This window comes from Pseudoliparis swirei, chromosome 5 (genome assembly GCF_029220125.1).
Source record: "Pseudoliparis swirei isolate HS2019 ecotype Mariana Trench chromosome 5, NWPU_hadal_v1, whole genome shotgun sequence".
In the NCBI taxonomy this organism is placed as follows: Eukaryota; Metazoa; Chordata; class Actinopteri; order Perciformes; family Liparidae; genus Pseudoliparis; species Pseudoliparis swirei.
The window spans coordinates 24,597,806-24,617,436 of record NC_079392.1 but is presented as its reverse complement, the minus strand read 5'-3'; the positions used below and the strand labels follow the sequence as shown (position 1 = coordinate 24,617,436).

General features: G+C 47.9%; 1 protein-coding gene across 6 annotated transcripts in view; it reads right to left on the bottom strand.

The window, feature by feature from the left end:
* Nucleotides 1–1,401: 1,401 nt before the first annotated feature.
* Nucleotides 1,402–19,631, bottom strand: part of si:ch73-63e15.2 (protein strawberry notch homolog 2) — a 56,428-nt gene continuing 38,198 nt past the window's right edge. For 5 of the 6 annotated variants that reach the window (XM_056414188.1, XM_056414189.1, XM_056414190.1 and 2 more), the window contains 28 exons: nt 19,049–19,240; nt 17,748–17,834; nt 16,993–17,098; nt 16,172–16,332; nt 15,950–16,083; nt 15,241–15,331; nt 14,964–15,107; nt 14,763–14,880; nt 14,534–14,639; nt 14,240–14,393; nt 13,978–14,154; nt 13,559–13,656; nt 12,524–12,606; nt 12,092–12,274; nt 11,693–11,814; nt 11,423–11,554; nt 11,181–11,316; nt 10,767–10,879; nt 9,530–9,601; nt 9,288–9,396; nt 9,132–9,203; nt 8,091–8,234; nt 7,842–7,936; nt 6,552–6,644; nt 6,318–6,449; nt 5,495–5,571; nt 5,012–5,202; nt 1,402–3,934 (listed from right to left, as the gene is read on the bottom strand). In XM_056414188.1, the coding sequence (XP_056270163.1) occupies nt 2,718–3,934; nt 5,012–5,202; nt 5,495–5,571; nt 6,318–6,449; nt 6,552–6,644; nt 7,842–7,936; nt 8,091–8,234; nt 9,132–9,203; nt 9,288–9,396; nt 9,530–9,601; nt 10,767–10,879; nt 11,181–11,316; nt 11,423–11,554; nt 11,693–11,814; nt 12,092–12,274; nt 12,524–12,606; nt 13,559–13,656; nt 13,978–14,154; nt 14,240–14,393; nt 14,534–14,639; nt 14,763–14,880; nt 14,964–15,107; nt 15,241–15,331; nt 15,950–16,083; nt 16,172–16,332; nt 16,993–17,098; nt 17,748–17,834; nt 19,049–19,240 (4,539 nt within the window). In that variant the 3' untranslated portion in view covers nt 1,402–2,717. The remainder of the gene's footprint in view (nt 3,935–5,011; nt 5,203–5,494; nt 5,572–6,317; nt 6,450–6,551; nt 6,645–7,841; nt 7,937–8,090; nt 8,235–9,131; nt 9,204–9,287; nt 9,397–9,529; nt 9,602–10,766; nt 10,880–11,180; nt 11,317–11,422; nt 11,555–11,692; nt 11,815–12,091; nt 12,275–12,523; nt 12,607–13,558; nt 13,657–13,977; nt 14,155–14,239; nt 14,394–14,533; nt 14,640–14,762; nt 14,881–14,963; nt 15,108–15,240; nt 15,332–15,949; nt 16,084–16,171; nt 16,333–16,992; nt 17,099–17,747; nt 17,835–19,048; nt 19,241–19,631) is intronic. The other variant, XM_056414191.1, reaches the window with a different exon arrangement.

Sequence of the window (19,631 nt, the reverse complement as noted above, 5' to 3'; positions counted from 1 at the left end):
TGAAAGTGAATTAAAAAATGTCCCAAAACAGACGAGTAAAAGAAAGTTTGCCCTAAGAAGGCATAAACATTTATAATCACCGACATGTTCACGAGGACAAACGACAAACCCGTCACATTGAGTCTAGAACGTGAAATACAGCAACAGAGTCACAGCACAGGGTGAGGAGAGCACGGGTAACCACGGTTACGAGGGGAATTTAGGATATATTTCTGCTGGGCGTTTCTTCCTGAGATTGACAAAAGGTCTGATGTCTGCGCCGGTAACTTTCAGGGTGGGGGGGAGGGAGGGGAGGGGGAGGAGAGAGGGGGGGGAGAGAGGGAGAGAGGGAGGGGAGAGAGGGAGGGGGTGTGTCTGTGGAATACTTTGGTATCTCTCTGCAAACGGGGGAGGCCCGGAAAAAAAAAAGGAGTTGGAGAAACAATTCTACTTGACGGAAGCAAAACTGAAATGAGCAGAAATATATATATATATATATATAAATATATATATATATAAATAAATTATATATATATAAATGTTTAAATATGTATAAATATTTATATACACATATATACACACATATATGTAAATATATATATATACAAATAATATATAAATATATGTATATATATATATACAAATATATATATATATACACATATATATATATTTATATAAATATGTATATATAAATACAATATATACATAAATATATATCTTTATAAATACATACAAATAGATATATATATTTAAAAAAAGAAAGAAATCCAGACACTGTACAGCAGTACAGAACAGTGCAATCTTATTTGGTGGCAGATTATAATATAATTTGTTTTATAGTAAAATCTTGAAAACTAGAAACTTCCCTGACCAAACATTTCGTTGACTATTCTACGAATAAGCAGGATAACGTATCTAAAATCTAAATATCCCGTAAATATAAATAACAACGACTTTTATAATAACGATGACTAAAACATCTAAAAAAAACAAAAACAACGCATAGCGCTTCGCCCCGTGAAAATGTACGATACAAAATAAAGAAGAGAAAGAAGGTCGTTTGCATCTAAAAAAAGGACCATGAAGCACAACAGGAGGAGGAGGATCGTTCCACAAAGTGTCGCCCGTCGAGCGTAAACAGTACTTCGGCATTTCTGTCTCACAACAAAATGTAGAATATGGTTTTATTGCTTTTTGATCACTTGAACTGAACCGACATGTTTACGTCACACCGGTTACACACAAAGATGGCCGCCGGCTCTCTCGCGGGTTGCTTTTTTCTTTTTTTGTGTTTTTTGTGTGTGTTTGTTAAATATGTACTATCATACACAGTGAACGTCACGAGTCTGCACACGTTTCAAAAATGTTTTTTTTGTATATATTTTTTCTTTTTTTAAAGTCTTGACGCCGGAAATGGAAAAATATTTCATAATGTTTTTTATTTTTTTGTCTCTGACAATACCTTTTTTTCGTTTTTTACGTTTTCAGCCCTGAAGACAATAAAACCTTAAAATTCTTTGTCATCCACCGTATTTAAAAGACTTCTGAAAAAAAACAAATTTTCATAATTTGACACAAAAACAACAACAACAACAAAAGCAATCGAGACTTTCCTGAGAAATTCAATATCCGAACAAACCAGGAGTCGCGTCGCTAAATGTTATCGCCAGGTAAAAAGAAAAAAAGAAAAGTTGATACAATTTTTGGACATTTTTCTTTTTTTTATCCGCGCTGCTCGATAATCCGGCGCCGTACTGACCGTGTAGCGTCGCGTCAACAAGGACACAGGAGACAAAAGAAGGACACATGACATCACACGAGCACATAGGGGCTGCTGAGCGGGGGGGGGGGGGCGAAAAGAAGTTAAATACAAAATATACCATGTTTAAATTAAAAACGAAAACCAACGCTGAAGAGTACAAATCTATACATTAGGCTACATGGATTCTTAAAAGACTGCATTTAGAAGGTTTCTCCAAAAAAAGGCACTGTTTGCAACAGCAGACTTGGCTCCTCCCCCTCCTCCTCTCCCCTTTTCCCTCACACTAGTGTTCATACGAGCGAAGAACAACAACAACACAAAAAGAAGAAGGAGAAGAAGAAGACGACTGAGGCATTTCATGGCTTATCAGCTGAAAGATTTCATCGGGGGGAGGGGGCTATTTTTTTTCATCTTCCAAGTTCGACGCCGTCTTTCGTTCCGCTCGAACGCGCCTTGCATACGGCCTCGAGAGCAACGGCCAGAAGTAACGGCGATGAAGCAGAAGTCTAAAACAAGATGCATGGTGGTTGTTTTTTTAGAGCTTTCTATAAACTTCACTGATCAGACCTCGTGAAGTCGGCAGCGGGAGGTTCGTTAAGAGATTTCGACACCTGGACGAGAGCGAGAGCCTTTTTTTTGTTTTGACAGCTCGTGTTTCAATAAAATACAGTTATCACGTGTGTGTGTGTGTGTGTGTGTGTGGGGGGGGGGGGCTTTTATTTTTTGTTTTACAGCTGCCTTTCACACACTTTGGTGCAGAAATCTATTCGATGGGAAGGGTGAGCCGAGTGCAGGACAGGCAGTGAAGTGACTAGAGGCCCTGAGGGGGGGGGGGGGGGTAGGTCCTGGGTTGAGATCGTAAGACAGCAGCAAACGAGACAAAATCTGCTTTTTAAAAAAAGAGACAAAAACAAAAACATTACCTAAATAAAAAAAAAGGGAGAAAAAAAGAGACAAAGTCCATGTGAGCTCTTTAGTCCTGCGGCCGGTACTGGATGACGGACGAGCGGTCCGGTCCCTGCAGCATGCTGTTCAGGGCCTCGCGCACGTCCAGGGCGCCGGCGTGGCCGTTGGGCAACGTCAGCGAGTCCGACAGGGGGAGGAGATAGTTGGAGGAGAAGCGGGGGGAGGAGTTGGAGAACAGCGAGGAGGACGAGGACGGCGGGCCGGAGAAGAGGGAGGGCGAGGACGGCGGCAGGAGGCCGGACGGCGGCAGGAGGCCAGACGGCGGCAGGAGGCCAGACGGCGGCAGGAGGCCGGCGGGGGCGTGCGGCGCCGAGGACGCGGAGGAGGACGAGCAGGAGGAGGTAGAGGACGACGGGCTGGCTTTCTGCGCGGGCATCTGGGTGGACAGGGGCAGGTCCAGGAGGTCCATCAAGTCTTGGTGGCGGCTGCTGGCCAGCAGGTTGAGGTTCTGCTGCAGGAGGAACGGCTGCAGCGCGGCGGCGTGCTGGGCGTTGTTGGGCGCCGTCTGAGCCATCAGAGACTCCAGGTTGAAGTCCTCGGCGAACGCCGCCGCCGAGTGCGCCGCCATGCCGTCCAGACTCAGCCCCCCCCCGCCCGCCGCCGCCGCCTCCGTGCTGTCGGGCGACGGCGAGCTCACGGTCAGGTCCAGGATCTCGTCCAGGGGGTCCTTGGAGGCGGCGGCGGCGGTGGCGGTGGCGGCGGGCGGCGGCAACGACGGGCTCTTCAGCGGCGGGAACGGGGTCGCGAAGGGCTGCGGGTAGAACTGGGAGAAGTTGGAGCGGCGGCCGCCGCCGCCGCCGCCGCCGCCGCCGCCGCCGCCGCCGCCCCGGTTGTTGGCCCAGCTGTTGTTCGTCCGTTGCTGCGATCGACTGGGGTTTCTCTGCGAGGACAGCAGGGGCGAGTTCTGCTGCAGGGCCGCCTGGCTCTGGGCCTGCAGCCGCTGCAGCTGCGTCATGGCGCCCGCCGCCTGCGTCCTCTGGTTCTGGCTCAGCTTCTGCTTGAGGGCCTGGCTCTGGGCGAGCGACTGGTTGAGCATCGGCTTCTGGTTGAACAGGTTGGCCAGCAGGTGTTTGTTCTCCTGCTCCATCTTGCGCGCTCGCTCCTCCGCCAGCTGCTGCTCCGCCGCCTGCTGCTCGCGCTCCTTCCGCCGCCGCTTCACCTCGTCGTCCATCTGCAGGAGCTCCTCGCGCACGCGCGCCACGCAGTTCTCGGGGATCTTGATACCTGGAGGGGGAGGGGGAGGAGGAGGAGGAGGAGGAGGAGGAGGAGGAAAAATAAACATTTTGTACCATCACTACTTGGAAAGACATTCTAGACATACTTTACAGTTAAAACACGTCAGCATTACTCTGAATGTACGATATGAAGTCAATCACATCTTCATTATTACCTTCGCATTGACCTTATTTATTTATTTATTTGTATGCGTGTTACTCGCATAACTCAAAAAGTATTAAACCGAATCGCATGAAATTTGGTGTGATGATTGGTTATTATCCGGGGACCATTTGCTTAGATTTTGGGATTAATTGGGTCAAAGGTTTTTACCATAGCGCAGTCAATTTTTATCCAATTGGCATGCAACTAATGCCAACATTTTCATAATTCAATGCCCAATCTTGTGATATGCGAAGGTATGCGCTCTACCGAGTGCCCGTTCTAGTTGATCTATGCAACTGCAGCCAACTCTGGACTTGAATATATAAAGTACCGCAAAACAAGCCAGGAAAATATAAATATGTACATTTTCCTGCTTGAATAATTCAATTATGAACAGAATCATCGGCTCGGGAACTTTTGTATTCTCTACACGACCAATTAAGGAACGTAAAGTGCCTTATTTTGAAAAACATTCTCGTGATACGTGCTGTATGAGAATCATTTAGATGATCAACAAAATAAAACTTGCTTTTTCCACAACTTCTTTTCCCACATTAATCCTGTGTTGATGGGATGAGATGGATATCATTGTTCTTAACCCTTAATGCCGTAGAACATTGTCATATCATCTCTTTTCTACTGCCTCCATTTTCTATACAGTATATATATTTATTTAAAATGTGTGTGTAGTGCACAGATAAATATGGACGTCGAGCTGCTTTGCAACATCTCGGGGTCGCCGTGGTTCTCACAGGAGTTCATAAGAACATTTTTTGTTTCTACAATCATTCATAAAAAGCAGCGTCAGCACTTTTAAAAGCGTCGCACATCATCACCAAAACAACCGGCGTCCGGTCATTAAAATGGACGCCTGCCGGTGGTAAACTCCACGTGTGTGTGTGTGTGTGTCTCGGTACTGACCGACTTGCTTGTTGTGGTGTTTGGTTTTCAGGCGGACGATCTGCAGGATGCTGGAGCTGGTGAGCTCGGACACCACGTCGGACACGCACTTCCACACGCGCAGCAGCGCGCCGCACAGCATGTGGTACTGACGCAGCCGCATGCCCTGCAGACACTCCTGACCTTCCTCGATTTTCTTACACTTCCCATTCCTGGGGGGAAAAAGGGGGACGGGAAAATAATTATTCATGCAGGAACAAACAAAAAAAGAAGAACCACAAGTTTCTGCCGTATCCGTCTTTCAGGAGGACCGACTGTCGGCCGGGTGTACGCCATCCCAGCGTTTTCAAAACACAGTCTGATGGTCACGCGAGACTTGCAGGTTGTTTCTTCACCAGTTCTCAGGTGACCTGCAAATCCCATCTGACCTCTAATCCGGCGCTAACGAGCAGCCGCCTGATTGGATGCCTCTAATCCAGAGGGTCACGGTGGACACCTGCTTACCAGTTGGCGTGGCTGCACTTCTTGAAGGAGAAGGTGAACTGGTTCTCCCAGCTGTCCTTGGCTTCCTCGGAAGTCACCTGGAAAAGGAAACGCCAAAATAAAATCAGCAGAGGACATAATGCAGCTTTTAAATATATACATATATTTGTATATATATATATATATATATATGTATATATATATACACATATATTTAAGACAGAAATGTTAGTAATAAAGATAAGTGAGATGATAGTTTTATTTTGTTTATTATTATTTTTAAGGTGACTATTATTTCCACTTCCTGTTTCTTTTCTTTTACACACAAATATTTATTAATATTTATGATTTGTTTCTCAATAAAAAGTTACCATCACCCTGTTGTTCATGAAGGGATGTGAAGCCGATACAGCATTAATAAAACATGTAATGAGTCCCATTGTTTAGCCATGGAGAGCAGAGAACGTCGTCTGGTTCAGTACTCCTCCACGGCCACAAGGGGGCATCAGACTCTGCATAACATATCTACTCTAAATAGATCTATTCAATGTATTTATGTCCTCTACAATTGGACTGGACTGAATGCCAGAAACAAAAAGGGATTCATTGAGAAGCGATTGAGGCCTGAAGCCATTTTTTGGGGAATTTTAAATTCAATTTATGTGGTTTTTGATGTCATGAGAGTTCACAAATAATCCTGATTTATTACATAAAAGATGTGTTATTCTTTTCTTAACCAGGCACCATTTATTTTTGATTAATTTCCTCACTGGATATTGTTTTTATTTCGTTTCAGTTCACTCCGGATGCTCCCCGCTCGTCCGCCATAAGAACCCCGGCGTACCTTTCGGTAGCGCAGCTGCAGGTTGTCCAGGCTCTCCGGGTGCGTCTGCTTGCCGATGTTGGGCTTGTACACGATGAGGTTCTTGCCTCGTCCTTGCTCCGCCAGCAGCACGCACGGGTGGCTTCCTCGCAGCTGTGGGGGAGCAGAGAGCGAGTTATGCACACCGCCCCGTCACGGAGGGGCTAATACCGCCTACTGGGTTTTAGTTTGCTGAATATAACGCGGTGGACTCACCTTCAGGGACAGGTAGAATCCCTCATCGGGGCTGCTGAGCTTCAGGGACTTGTTGTAGGCCTCCGCCCACGGCATGCCTCGGTCCACGCTGATCTACGGGCGGGGCGAAAAGGATCAGAGACTAAAGCGCGTGCTGTGAAAGAGAACCGAGGGAACCGAGCAGCTGAGGGCGAGACCCAAAAGCGCCAAAACATTCGTGGTCATTTTAGTCCCGAGACGACTTTTAGAGGAACTTTAAAGTTCCTTCAGCCCGCCGCCGCCGTCTATAGCGGTCCGAGGACCTGCAGGACAAGGCTTGACGAGGGCTGCGGGATTAAATTTAAATTCAGTTTAAGAGCGTCCGTCTCTCACTCTCCCACTCCCTCCATCCCTCTCTCTCTTCTCGGGGGAGCCAACCACAGAGCCGATCTTTACTTTTAACATCATGAAAACAAAGGAATGCTGTCCCTATGCCCGACGTGTGACACTGGAGTATTCCCTTGTTTTAGGAATAGAGCGGTCCGCAAACCCGACCCCGAAAAGTTCCCCTACTTTCAGAAAGTAATAGACCCCCCCACTAGGGATGTTTTCTGAGTGTGTGTGTGTGTGGGGGGGGGGTCTAATGTCACCGGGAAAATGTCCCCGGATTTTAACTTAGAGCCCCGTGGTCCCTGCGGTTGAAACGCAGCGAGTTCCTCAGAGAAGGTTTCTGTAGTTGCAAACCGGGCTTTTCGTTTAGAACCGCAGACCCTCCTCCGCAATCTGCCGGCTAACGAAATGTCAGACGCAGCCGACGGCTGGAAGCAGAAGACCTCGGTGATTCTCCCGTTCCCACCCGGTGTGTGGCGGGCCCCTCTGGCCCCGGGCTCAGCCCGCGTGATAACAGCCTCACCGCTGGCGACATCCATCACCGTGAAGTAGCTTCTCGAGTTACCTGCTGCAGGTCACAGTGGAGCCATGTCTCTCTCTCTCTCTCTCTCTCTCTGTGCAGTGTGCAAAGCTCACGGAAATACTTAATCTGAGAAGATTGCTCAGCGGCCATTAAAGGCGGACTGTTTTTATTCATTGCTTTGGTCGACTGGGAGCCTGCAAGCCCGACTGGATTTAACGGAGAGAGAGAACAACGTTTGCATTTTTTAAAATTTGAGGTATTCATAGAATCCCTCGTGTTTTTTGCAACACACACACACACACACACGTCTCATTTCTTTGCTCTTTAAAGACAGACGCTGCGATGCAACTCCAGATATATATGCCCAACGAGGATATTTTGCCATTTTAGCCACGTACTTATAAAAATGAGGCGCTTACCTTATAGAGAACAACCTGTCCATCCTGAGGATTTCCAACTGTCATGAAGGTTTCCTGCTTCTCCTCGTAGATCTCATCGTTACCCGGGGCGAGATCTGCCAGGGAGACGAAATAATAACTCTTTTACGACTTAATTACTTCTTTTTTTTTTTAAACAAAGCAATCCCTGGAGGGACGACGGTTTGACAGACTATTTTTAATTAAATCCTGCGTTTTGTGCAATGCGTGCGTAACACTTGACCTCCATACCTAGGATGCCCATGTCGTATTTGCCCTCCTTCTTGTCCTTCTCGATCAGGTAGTCGAAGTTGTCCGTGAAGTACTGGAACAGGTAGTTCTGCTTGTGGACCTCCAGGCCCAGGATGCGGTTTAAGAACTTGGTGATGCTGCAGTCTGGGAGGAAAGACGGCGACGCGGAACAGTTACCGCGGCTCATTCTGAATAAGTGTCTCTGTGTCCGTTTAGGCGCTACATTTAGAATATTTCCATCACTTTGCCTGTTGAATCCATTACATCGGCTAGTCGGCCGCTGCCTCGTCGGTTCGTGTTTAAAATGTTTTGAATTCACCAAAGTTGCACATTTTAACTTATGATTACTGCATTTGAAGTAAAAGAACATTCACAGACGTTGCCCTGCATGACTAGTTAGTGAGTGTTACTGTGGGTCTTTCGGCTTTGAAGAGAGCGAAGATAACGGCTTCAGCTCCCGGTTGTAAAGGGCGGTCTGACGGCAAGATAAAGAGGCGGAAATAATGCAGATGTAGCGTAAGCTTAAAACAATATTTATGTTTTTATGTGTCTAAAATGTTTCTATGTGTCTAAAATATTTTTAATGTCTAAAATATATTTTGTATGAGTCTAAAATATGTTTTTAGACTCATATCAATATATTTTGTATGAGTCTAAAATATGTTTGTATGTGTCTAAAATGTTTCTATGTGTCTAAAAGGTGTTTGTATGTGTCTAAAATATTTTGAATATCTAGAATATATTTATTGTGTCTAAAATATGTTTTTATGTGTCTAAAATGTGTTGATATGTGTCTGAAAATATATATTTATATGTGTCTATAATGTGTTTATATGTGTCTTTAATGTGTTTATATGTGTCTAAAATGTGTTTTTATGTCTAAAATATGTTTGTATGTTTCTAAAATGTGTTTTGCAGCTGCCCCCCTCCGCAGCAGTACGCTGCTCCACTCCCTCCTGACTTTGGGCCGACTGGGTACCGATAAGCACGTCAGCCTCCAAACAGACGGACTAGCCCTTTAGAGTCAACCGGTACTCTTACCTTTCTCCGTGTTAATCCCAAAGCGCGACTCCCTGCAGAAGATTCCCACGTCCATCATCCCAATCTTCATGTCTGCAATAGAGGGAAAAACACGAGTTGTTTCCACGGATCCATCACAGCAAACGGGTTGGACAGTCGACCGGCTCAGAAACACACCTCTGAAGAACAGGGCTTCTCCCACGGGGTATCCTTTGGGTGGGGGCACCTTGTTCTCTATCTGGCCGAGGATCGCTTTGGTGATCTTATCCAGAGCCTTGGTGCCGTACTGCGAGACAAAGGGGACGTTGTACTTGTTAAAGATAAATCCTCTCAGAGAAAAGGGAGAAAACCATTCAAATAAAATATAACAGCGACCATGTTGACACAGTTGAAAGGTGAGAAGTTTTGTTGTTGCCCACCTTGTTCTCAAAGTTGTACTTGCTCAGGTCTCTGGACTCCGTGGCTCTTCGGTCTCCGTGGGTCAACGCTCCCTGCAAAGTGGATTAGAAACAGCGTCATTATTCGTGTTCATGGCGTGAGGGTTGAGAGCCGCTGGAACTGCAGTACGGTTATAAATCCCAGTTTTAATATATATATATATGTCTCGTATAAATATGTCAAACTCTTTGAGATGCAGGTTCAGTCACACAAACACACCAGAAGGTTGAAGTGTGAAACTGATATAGTTTTGTGTCTTTGGGGGATGTTAAAAATGCTCCATAAACTACCATTGGCTCAGCCCCCTTCTGATGTTATCTGATTTCGGGGGAGCTCCGATAGAAATAGACCAGTCAGCAACTTTCTCAATGTTGAAATAAATGTTTTTAGGACACCGCAAGACTTTCCAGGACGTTGCACATTTTCTCTCATTTGGTTTCCATGACTGGAAAACGGATCAAGTGAAAAGATATTCCTGCAGTAGCCATGTGGGCCACTGGGGGGAAGAGGAGGAGTTTGAAAAGCCGGTCGCCACTTTAAATTGACAACGTAATATCCCAGCTTCAATACACTTTCAAATAAACTGCAAAGGGAGGTGAAGGGAAATGTAGACTAGCTGTGAGCATCTGGCTCCGCCCACACCGAAGAGGTCTTTAGTCAAATAGGACGCGTGTGTGGAAACGCATGAGCGCCTTCGTGGAAGCCGCTTCCCTTCCTCGCCGTTTTCGCAAAAAAGAGGCGTTGTGCTGCGTCACGATGAAGGTAAATGACTTCTGCTGACACGCATTGAGGATTGTGGAAAATAAACCTCGAGTTATAAATGATCCACACATCGCCCGCAGCTTTCCGTTAACGAGCCGGAGATGGGGAAAGACCCACAATCTCTCTCGGGGTTTGTGGGGAAAAAAACGTTGATGCAACATTAAGCGAACCGAGAATAAAAGAGACTCGAGGAGACCAAAGAAAAGCAACAGGAAGGACAGAGGGTGAGGACGGAGGGGGGGGGGCATGACAACAAGAGGACAGAGAGACAGATCACAACAATCAACAAACACAAACCTCTTTGTTTAAAGTTTCTTCTCACACAAGGACAATGAGAAGAACATTACTATTTCCCCACGAGACAGGTTTATCTCAGATAACAGGAAGTCACTGTGGGACTAAATAGAAAGGGCAACACACCCACACACACACACACACACACACACTGATATTTACCAGACTCTCTAGTCTTTTAGCCACAATGGAGGCGAAGCGTCTCTCCCCAGCCAACTCTGAGATGAGGAAGATGTACTCCGGGGCCGTCACCTGATTGGACCGATGGGTGCGACCTGGGAAGACGAGGAAAAAAAGACAGAATGTATCCAACTCGTGCAGACCGCACACTCGGAGAGTTTTAAAAACACTTTTTTTTAAACCAACCCCCTCTCACACATCTAAAAAGACAAGGCGGCATAAATCACAAGTTATGAGGTGTAATTTACCGACCGGTAATAAAATGATGAGAGTGGATTCCCCTTCATCTTGAGTCGCCTCATATGACGTTGAAAAGCTTGTCGAGGGAACAATTTCCCGCCGCCCCTCCGCCCCAAGAGGGGAAACCCTGTTGTGAGATCAGATTTCCCGACTCACCGAACTGCTGGATGGCCCTGTCTGCACTCCAAGGCAGCTCCAAGGTCATGTGGACCCGGCGCCGCTGGTTCTTCACTCGCTTGTCCGCCTGCAGGGAAATCCCGGAGCTGGCCGCCTCCGAGATGATGGCCACGAACTGGAAGAAAGAGGTTTTGGATGTGTTTATCGGCGGAGGTCGTATTGATCGTTTTTGCAAAGCAGCAGTGACGCGTCAGGGAGTCGATTTGATCGGCGGATCTGACCTTCTCTGCGCCCATGAAGCGGTCTTTCTCCTTGATGTTGATGTGGTCGATGGTGAGACCCTGCTCGGCCCGGGTCTCGTAACACACGCTGCCGTCGGGACGCCGGACCACGCGACCCTTACGCCCGGTCATCTGCAGAAGACATGTCGCATCACATATTGGAAGGATGACATTGGTTTGAGTGGAGAACGTTGTATGAATCCATCCTGCACTATTCAAGCTCTTCAGATGCATCGGGCTGTTTGCGGTTCGGCGTCTCGAGCTTCGTACCTCGGAGACTTTATCTGGTCCTCCGAACTTATCGATGAGCTCGTCCAGCGTATTGAGAGGTAGTTCTTTCCCCAGCACGGAGATCTTGTTGAGGAGGCCCTGCTTCATCTCCTCTATCCTGGCTGCGAACGGGGAAGCAGAGGGGACGTTAACCGCGTGACCCCGATGGGGAAAGAGCACGGCGAGGCATTGGTAGTCATTAAACAGTCAATAAATACATTAGAGAGCCGGGGGTTAGATTCTACGGTCCTGATACGCTTCTTTCATGTTTTAGGAACACGACGATATCATCTACATTTCGTCCCAGAAGCAACACGGAAGGTGGTTTCACCGTCTAGACGTGCCGCCAAGGCCACGATATCTTCCCACTGACAACAGAACCAAAGGACGTCTCCCTACCCGCCTGGCAGCTGGTGTGGTTGACAAAGATGACGTCGTCGTTGTCGAGCAGGGAGTCCGGCGAGGAGTTGGAGTCCGTGTCCATGCCGTCCGAGTCGCTGCTGCTGTCGTCGCTGATGTTGATCACGCCGCCGCTGTCCACGGTGTGCTTCGGCACCTTGTGCTGGCGACCTCGAGGCTTCCCTGATCGGACGCCGCGACACGGGGTTAGATTAGGAGGCGCAGTGACGCCGTTCAACGACGCGCAGACGCAGATTGCAAGGAAAACAACGAGATACCCACAAACTTATGAACAACACTGTGAGCTGAGGAATAAAGAGTGCGGGGGGGGGGAGGCCTGACATGTCAGCTGAGCGCTGGCTGCATACGATACGAGTGAAAGACGCACTTTGGGAACTGTTTAAGGTTCACGTGCCGACTGGTTTCACTCACGTTTTCTCTTAATCCCCGGAGCTTTCTCTCTCCTCTGTTTCTCCGAAGGGAAATGCTTCGTTACGAGAGACTGGAATACCCCCCTGAAGGAAAGAGGAAGAGAGGAGGGAGCTGTTATTTAGCCAGTAAAGCGGTTACAACAACATTGAGACGTACAGTTCTTGATTTGGCCAATCGGGTGCTGGCGTTCACAGTCGAGCGAGATCAGGGCACTCGGTCCACCGGCTCCCTCCCTTTCCTGTTTTTCTTGCTGCTAATAACCGAGGAGAGCGTTTGGTTTAATTGAGCGTCGTAACGACATGATCTGAATGCTGAGCATTGCAACGCGTGTGCGTTCTCCTCGCTTTGATGAAGCAACAGCATGAAATGGAGGAAGCCTCGCGGCGGCCGTTCAGGACGCGGTCAAAGGCGGAGGAAGACTTCAGGCTCCCGTAACCAGGTGAAAACACGATGCCATTTGGGTGAATATTATTTAAAATGAACCAGAGGGAAGCAACCGTAGACGTAGATAATGATCGCGCGAGCAACAAGTGAGCAAGAGTTCTTTGTGCCCTCTCATCCACATGTCACATGACCTCTTTCACGGCCGTCTGCAGCTGCTCGGCTCGTTATTTCCGGTGGTTTGATTGATACGGCTCTTTTTTCTCCCTCCACCACCACCTGCTCCTCTGCTTCTCTTCGGGCGGTAATCGTTGCCCTCTGCGGCAGATTTGTTTTAGGTTAATTGCTGATGAACAAGAACGGGGGAGGAGGGTTAATGATTTCAGCTTAGACGTGGATGGCCGGCTCCTCGTAAAGTGCTCTCATATAGATATAATGGTAATGTCCAGAGTAATGGGAGAAATATCTTTGTATAAATGTTGCTGTATGGAAGAGAATTTAAATGACGGTGCCATAATTAAACTTAATGTTGATTGAGCACAAGGATTAACAATCGGATTTTAAATGGCACTGCGTATCGAAAAGGTTTTGACGGACCCTGAAAATAAACCCATTAAGCAATTAAGAACAAACACGACATTAACGTTCACTCACTCCGCTGCGGAGACGAATCTGTCGAGCTGCCCGTCGTTCTCATCCAGGACTTCTCTGGTCCGGGACTCTCCGGTCGACTGCAGGCCGATGACGATGCACTGCGGTGGAGGAGAATCAAATGAACATCGACAACCCAACAGGTGCTTCGCCTGAAGTAAATCAACTCAAATTCATCGACTCAAAGAAGTGCAGAATAAATATTTTGTATTGCCAACAGATGGCATCCAAAAAAACTCTAATATTGGCAAAACTATGCTTCAAAACATCAACAATTTACACAAATGCAGTTCCGCCCACTTATGCAACGTCTCTAGAATGTCGCTTCCTGCTCGGCTCTTCCTCCGGGTCGCTCGCGGTGCTCTAGATGCTCCGTGCCACATGACTCGGTGTCTAACGGTGCTGTGTGGTGTCGCGCTGACCTTTCCGGCCAGCAGATCTTTCCGGGCGAGCTCCACCAGGCAGCGGACCTTGGCGGCGATGCAGAGGTATTTGAAGAAGCGCTGGTGGGACGACCAGAACTGCCCCCACAGGGACTTCCTGCTCACCAGGCCCAGCTCGTTGGCCGCACGCATGAACACCTGCAACGCCTCCGCCCACTGCACGCAGAACCCGGGCGCGGTTAGTCACTTCCTCTCCGTCTCTTAACGCGATGCCGTAAGCGCGGAGACAATCGGCGCTCACCAGTATGGCAGCTTTGTTGTAGACCAGTTTGAAGTCGCTGTCCAGTCTGATCTCCTCGACGCGGAACGACACCCCCGAGAAGCTCAGCTGCCGGGCGATGTACATGCCGCTCACCTTCATGTCCATGGCGACGATCTCCATGGCGCCGACGCCTCTGTTTACAGACGGCGCGATCAATTATTCAACGTGCGCGTCGGCGGATCGGGTCGGCCCGTAACCGCACGCGGCGGAGCGAAAGATAAGCCGCAAAACACAAAACGCGTCGGAGGGCGAATCCGTCGACGGCAAACAAACCTCTTCTCGATGGCGTGCAGGAAGTCTTCAAAGACCCGGAAGGGCGTGCCCTCGCCCCAGATTCCCAGGCGGCTCATGTAGATCATGTTCTTTGGCTCAGAGGCACCTGGGGGCAGAGATGAGAAGAAAGAGAAAAATATATATATATATATATATATTATATGTTCGAAAATCCCGGCTTGAATTGCATGGAGCGCGTCGATGTGTGTCGATGTGTGCGTGGGCCTACCGGTGGCGCTGGCGTACACCACTCTGGCCCGCGGCAGCTTGTTCTGCAGGTCCAGCACGGCCTTGCCCATCTTTGTGGAAGTGGCATTCTTAGCTTTGTGGCATTCGTCGAAAACAATCTGTGGGGGTGAAAGGTCAAGGGGCAAAACAACGCAGACGCGGACAACTACGCGCGTTGAACTCGCCGGGACGAAAAGGATACGACTCCGTCGAAGTCCGGCTTGCACCAGTCCAGGATCTGTTTGATTCTCGTCCGGTGCTGCCCCCCCGCCTGGCTCTCTCCAATCAGCGCGGAGTACGTGGCGAACAGGACTCCTTCTGAGGTAGCGGTGTCTCCATACTTAATCTACGACAACGACGGCAAGTCGAGCGTTCAGAAAGCATATTCGTGGGACACGCACGATGGTTTCTCTTCTTCTCGGATGCACGTGTGTGAGTCATTCGCTCTGCTCGTAAACGCCACCTGCACCCGGACTCACCTTGTTTAAGGCGTGCACGGGGATAGTCAGTGCATCGATGTCTTTGAGATCTCTCTCTGCATCAAATTTCAGGTCATTGGATATGCTGAACCTGGGGGGCAGGAGCAGGAGAAGGGTTAGTCAGGAACTCAGACGGGCCTCGACGTGCTCGACACGCCCCCGGGCTTAATATGCTGGAAAACACACACACACGTCTGAATACATTACTAAAACCTGATGAATTGTCGTGAGAAGGCGGTACCCAGTGTCGTCTTCTTTTGACCTGAAGCTTTCAATGCCTGTCCTCATATTGTATTAAATCAGTGAGTCTTATGAAATATACTTTCTTGATGAATATTAACTGGTCAGTGCATTTCTCCCTCTGCGGGAGAGCGGCAGAGCAAACTGTGCAGATGCGTTAAAAAGGGAAAAATATGGACTGGAGTCGACTCTCATTTAGATAAACTACATGTTGTGAATTTTAGAAATAAATAAAAAATACTACAAATGGTAGAATATTGACTTCATCTTCACTTCCCCGTATCCTCCGTGTTCCAAGAGAACCACACACAGAGGAAATACAGAGTTTAAACGTAATGAATAACCATATATATCAAACACAGCATTTTAATGTGGATTTAGATCCGAAAGTCAAGATTTGCTCTGTTGGGTGCAGCCCTGGGTTGTTGTTGTCGGTTCCAGGTCCTCCGGAGTTGTCCACCTCTCTCACCATAGTGCTTTCTTCCTCCCCTTCAGGTAGTTCTCCAGGATGATTCCGGCCACCGTGCGTCCCTTCCCGACCCCGGCCCCGTCTCCGATCAGGAAGCCGGCCCTCTGGTTGTTCTGGAGGATGACCTCGTGTTGCTGGGGGCGACGCAAAGAGCACCGTGAACAAAAGATTCTCGTATAATTGGGAAAAAACCCAAATAATAAGTGCTTTGTGTGTGTGTACCTGGCAGGCGTAGATGATGGCCTCCAGCTGCAGAGCGGACAGCAGGCCACATTTGACAGTGGGCTCGGGGATGGACAGCGTGTAGGTGATGTCAGGAGGAGGGACACTGGAGAGCGTGTTGGTCTCCACCACGATGTCAGGATGAGAGATTCCTATCGTGGCTGTGGAAGAAGAAAGAGACAGAAGAGCAGTTTAACCCTCCTGTTGCCTTTGGGGTCAATTTGACCCCAAAGGTCACAGGAGGGTTAAACATTCAATGTTTAAAGTCTCAAAAATCATGTTTTTTGCTTCATATTTCACGACTTTTCCTGATTTAAAGAGGAAAACTGGGTAAATATAACATTAACATGATGACATGTTTTTAATGTCCTGAACACACTAGTGCACATCTGTGTTCTTTGGGGTCGATTTGACCCCAGACGGAAATATCAACATTTTATCGACCTATTTGATAGGTTTTGGTTGTTTTGGATGATATTGAGGTCACTATAACTATAACATGCACTTTTTTAAATCTTCAAAGAGGTTTTAGGCTCTAACATAACCAGCAAACCACAGATAGTTCACACAAGTTTACACAGCAGCCTTTAAGGGCTATTTAGGTATCAACAAACACACATTATGTGCCTGACACTTAAACATGGGGACTAATTGGAATTAGAATAATTTTCTGGATGTTTAAATAGCTGCAGTCCAATTGACCTCGAGGGTGAAAGATGTTAGAACATTCGAGGGTAACAGGAGCGTTAAAGAAGGGAACATTTGACATAAGAGTCATAGGAAGAGGTACAAAACTGGATGTTGACAGTCTGGCGGCCTACATTTGGAAGGTCTGTACTCGGCGTATGTGTCTACATGTCCCAGTTCCTCTGTCTCCTCTTCTTCGGCATCCTCTTCCTCCTCGGTGGGCGTCTGGGTTCTCTGAGGCTGGGAACACCAAAGAGACTTCATTCAGAGCGCGTTAACGAGTGACGAGCGCGTCAGCCGGGGTGAGGACGACTTGGGAAAAGAGACGGCAGGTATGCGGTTAGTAGGAGAAGGTTAGCGCGGCACATCGAGAGCTCCTCGTCGGGGGAAAGTTAACCAGTGAACCAGGGAAACAACCGATGCAATTAGAAAAAGGTGCGTTAGAAACCAGCAGCAGCAGAATTAATGAAAGCCTTGAAATGTGTTTTTAACCGCAGATAAAAGAGCGCTTCACATATTCAGGCGGCGTCACGATGTTATCTGAGAGACTGGAAATGCAAAAAGGTCTTCGCCCCGGTTTGACGGACAGGTTTGGCGATACCGCCGTCTCTTTTCTTTTCATAGTGGAATAATCAATTCAATATGCAGCAACGCTTTCGTCGCCCGTGGTTACGCGGACGTGCCGAAAGGAGGCGCGAGCGAGCGTTTACGATGTCACCAAAACACCGGCTGCTGCCTTCATGCGCCGCACTCCCAGTCTCGAGATCAGTGGCTCGTCCTGTTGCTATGTGAAGCGATGGAAGCCCGCATTGCGGGAAGTGGCGAGAGTTTGCGTCGGACAGCCGGGGTTTGGCTTTGGCGTCGGATTGGAGGAGGTGGGTGTGGCTACCTGGAATCCTCCTAAAGGTGGGGTGCTGATAATAGCAGTTATATCATCCAAACTGGCCAAGCCATGAAACCTGCTGGTGCCATTCAGCTGTCAACAAAACATAAATGAAGGGGGAATACAGAACACAAATGAGAACAGGGACACATGTATACGAGAGAACACAAGAGGAACACGGACAATAACACAGAGAATCACGGTATGTGTGAGAGTACGTATACGTATATGTATATATGTCTATATGTATATATATGTATATATGTGTATATGTATATATGTGTATATATGTATATATGTATATATGTGCACGAGAGCGTGTCGGACGGCTCAGCGCTCAATAAAATGCAGTTTGTTGTCTGGCGGATAGAGCGGCGTGCGTCTGGGAAATGGGTGACATGAGGGCGGATGAAAAGGGAAACATGAAAGGCTTTCAGACGGCGGAAAAAAACTAATGTCCTCCGATTGGTATCGAAACGTAATCCTTCGACTCGACGCCGACGCCGGACCGCCGACGCGCTGCGGATCAACGAGTCCCTCTGTTCGTTAAACTCCACGGTGATTTGTGATCAAAGATACCGTGTCCCAAAATCAACTTGTGCAGTTAAAAAAAGGGGTTTTCTACACTCATAAAAGTGGTCAGTCATGTGGAGGCGATGTGATCGAGCCCCCCCTCCCCTCCCCCCACCCGAGGGGGTCTGCCTGACACTGGTTGGATTCATTTCATCTATGCGGGTGTTTACATTGTGAGGGTACGGGGCGACGGAAGTGGATTTACAGGTAAAGGAACGGTATTCCACGGGCTGGTTTCTGTCATTCCCTCGGGTCTCTCCGGTGACGCCATCGGTGGAAGCTCAGGGTGACGGTTGGCTTTACTTCTGCGATAACAACGTGAAGACGGACGGAGGTTTTGGGGTCGGCGTGTGAACCTGAGCGACGCCACGTGAGGCTTGAGAACAAAACGTGACGGTTTGGGACGAAAAAATAGGGACAAATATGTTAAATGTCGAGAAGAAGCCTGCATGAGTTTGTCTTTAACGTTTAAGTCATTGTAATAGTAGTAATAAGGGTCAGAGTTGTTTTAAAACGGATGGAAAAAACATGGACGTTTAACTACAGCGATACAAAGTGGGTTGAATCCATTTTTCGCTTAAAACGAGCGACTGAACAAGGGGGATAAAAATCGCTTGTTCGACCGCGGTCGTGCCCTGACGCACAATCAAATGAAATATTAATAAAAGAACACAAGTGTTTCCACGTGGACGGATTGAAACGGTGTGTGTGTGTGTGTGTGTGTGTGTGCTGACCTCTAGCTGGCTCTGTGCTGGTGTGGTGGTGGAGGTGGTGGTGGTGGTGCTAGTGTTGACGTCCCAGAGGGTGGGCACCGTGTTCAGGTTGTCCGGGCTGATGAAGGGCTGCGCGTCGGTGTACTCCGACAGCGAGTCGGCCGGCGAGGAGAACAGAGAGTTGGTGGAGAGGTCATCAATGCAGGACAGGTCCTGGAGGAGGAGGAGGAGGAGGAGGAGGAGGAAGAGGAGGGGTAAGGTGAGAGTTTAATACCAGGAAAAGTGACATGCAGGGTTCATACGCATGTAGACCAGTGGGTTTCCAGGACTTTAAACCATATTTCCATGAACAAAAATGTTTTTAAATCTCGGTGCTGACATGAAAAAGTGAGAAAACGTCTTATTTTATCTAACAATGATGATCCCAGAGCATTCAGTATATCACCTTAAATAACACAAATGAATGAGAGACAATAGTTTAGATTAAAAGAATAAACATTCGTCTTTTTAGTTACGGCGCGTTCACTTGCAGCGCGGAAAATTAGTACGAGAGCTGAACGCCGGCTTATATTTTGAGCGTCATTCTTTCAGATTTCCATGACTA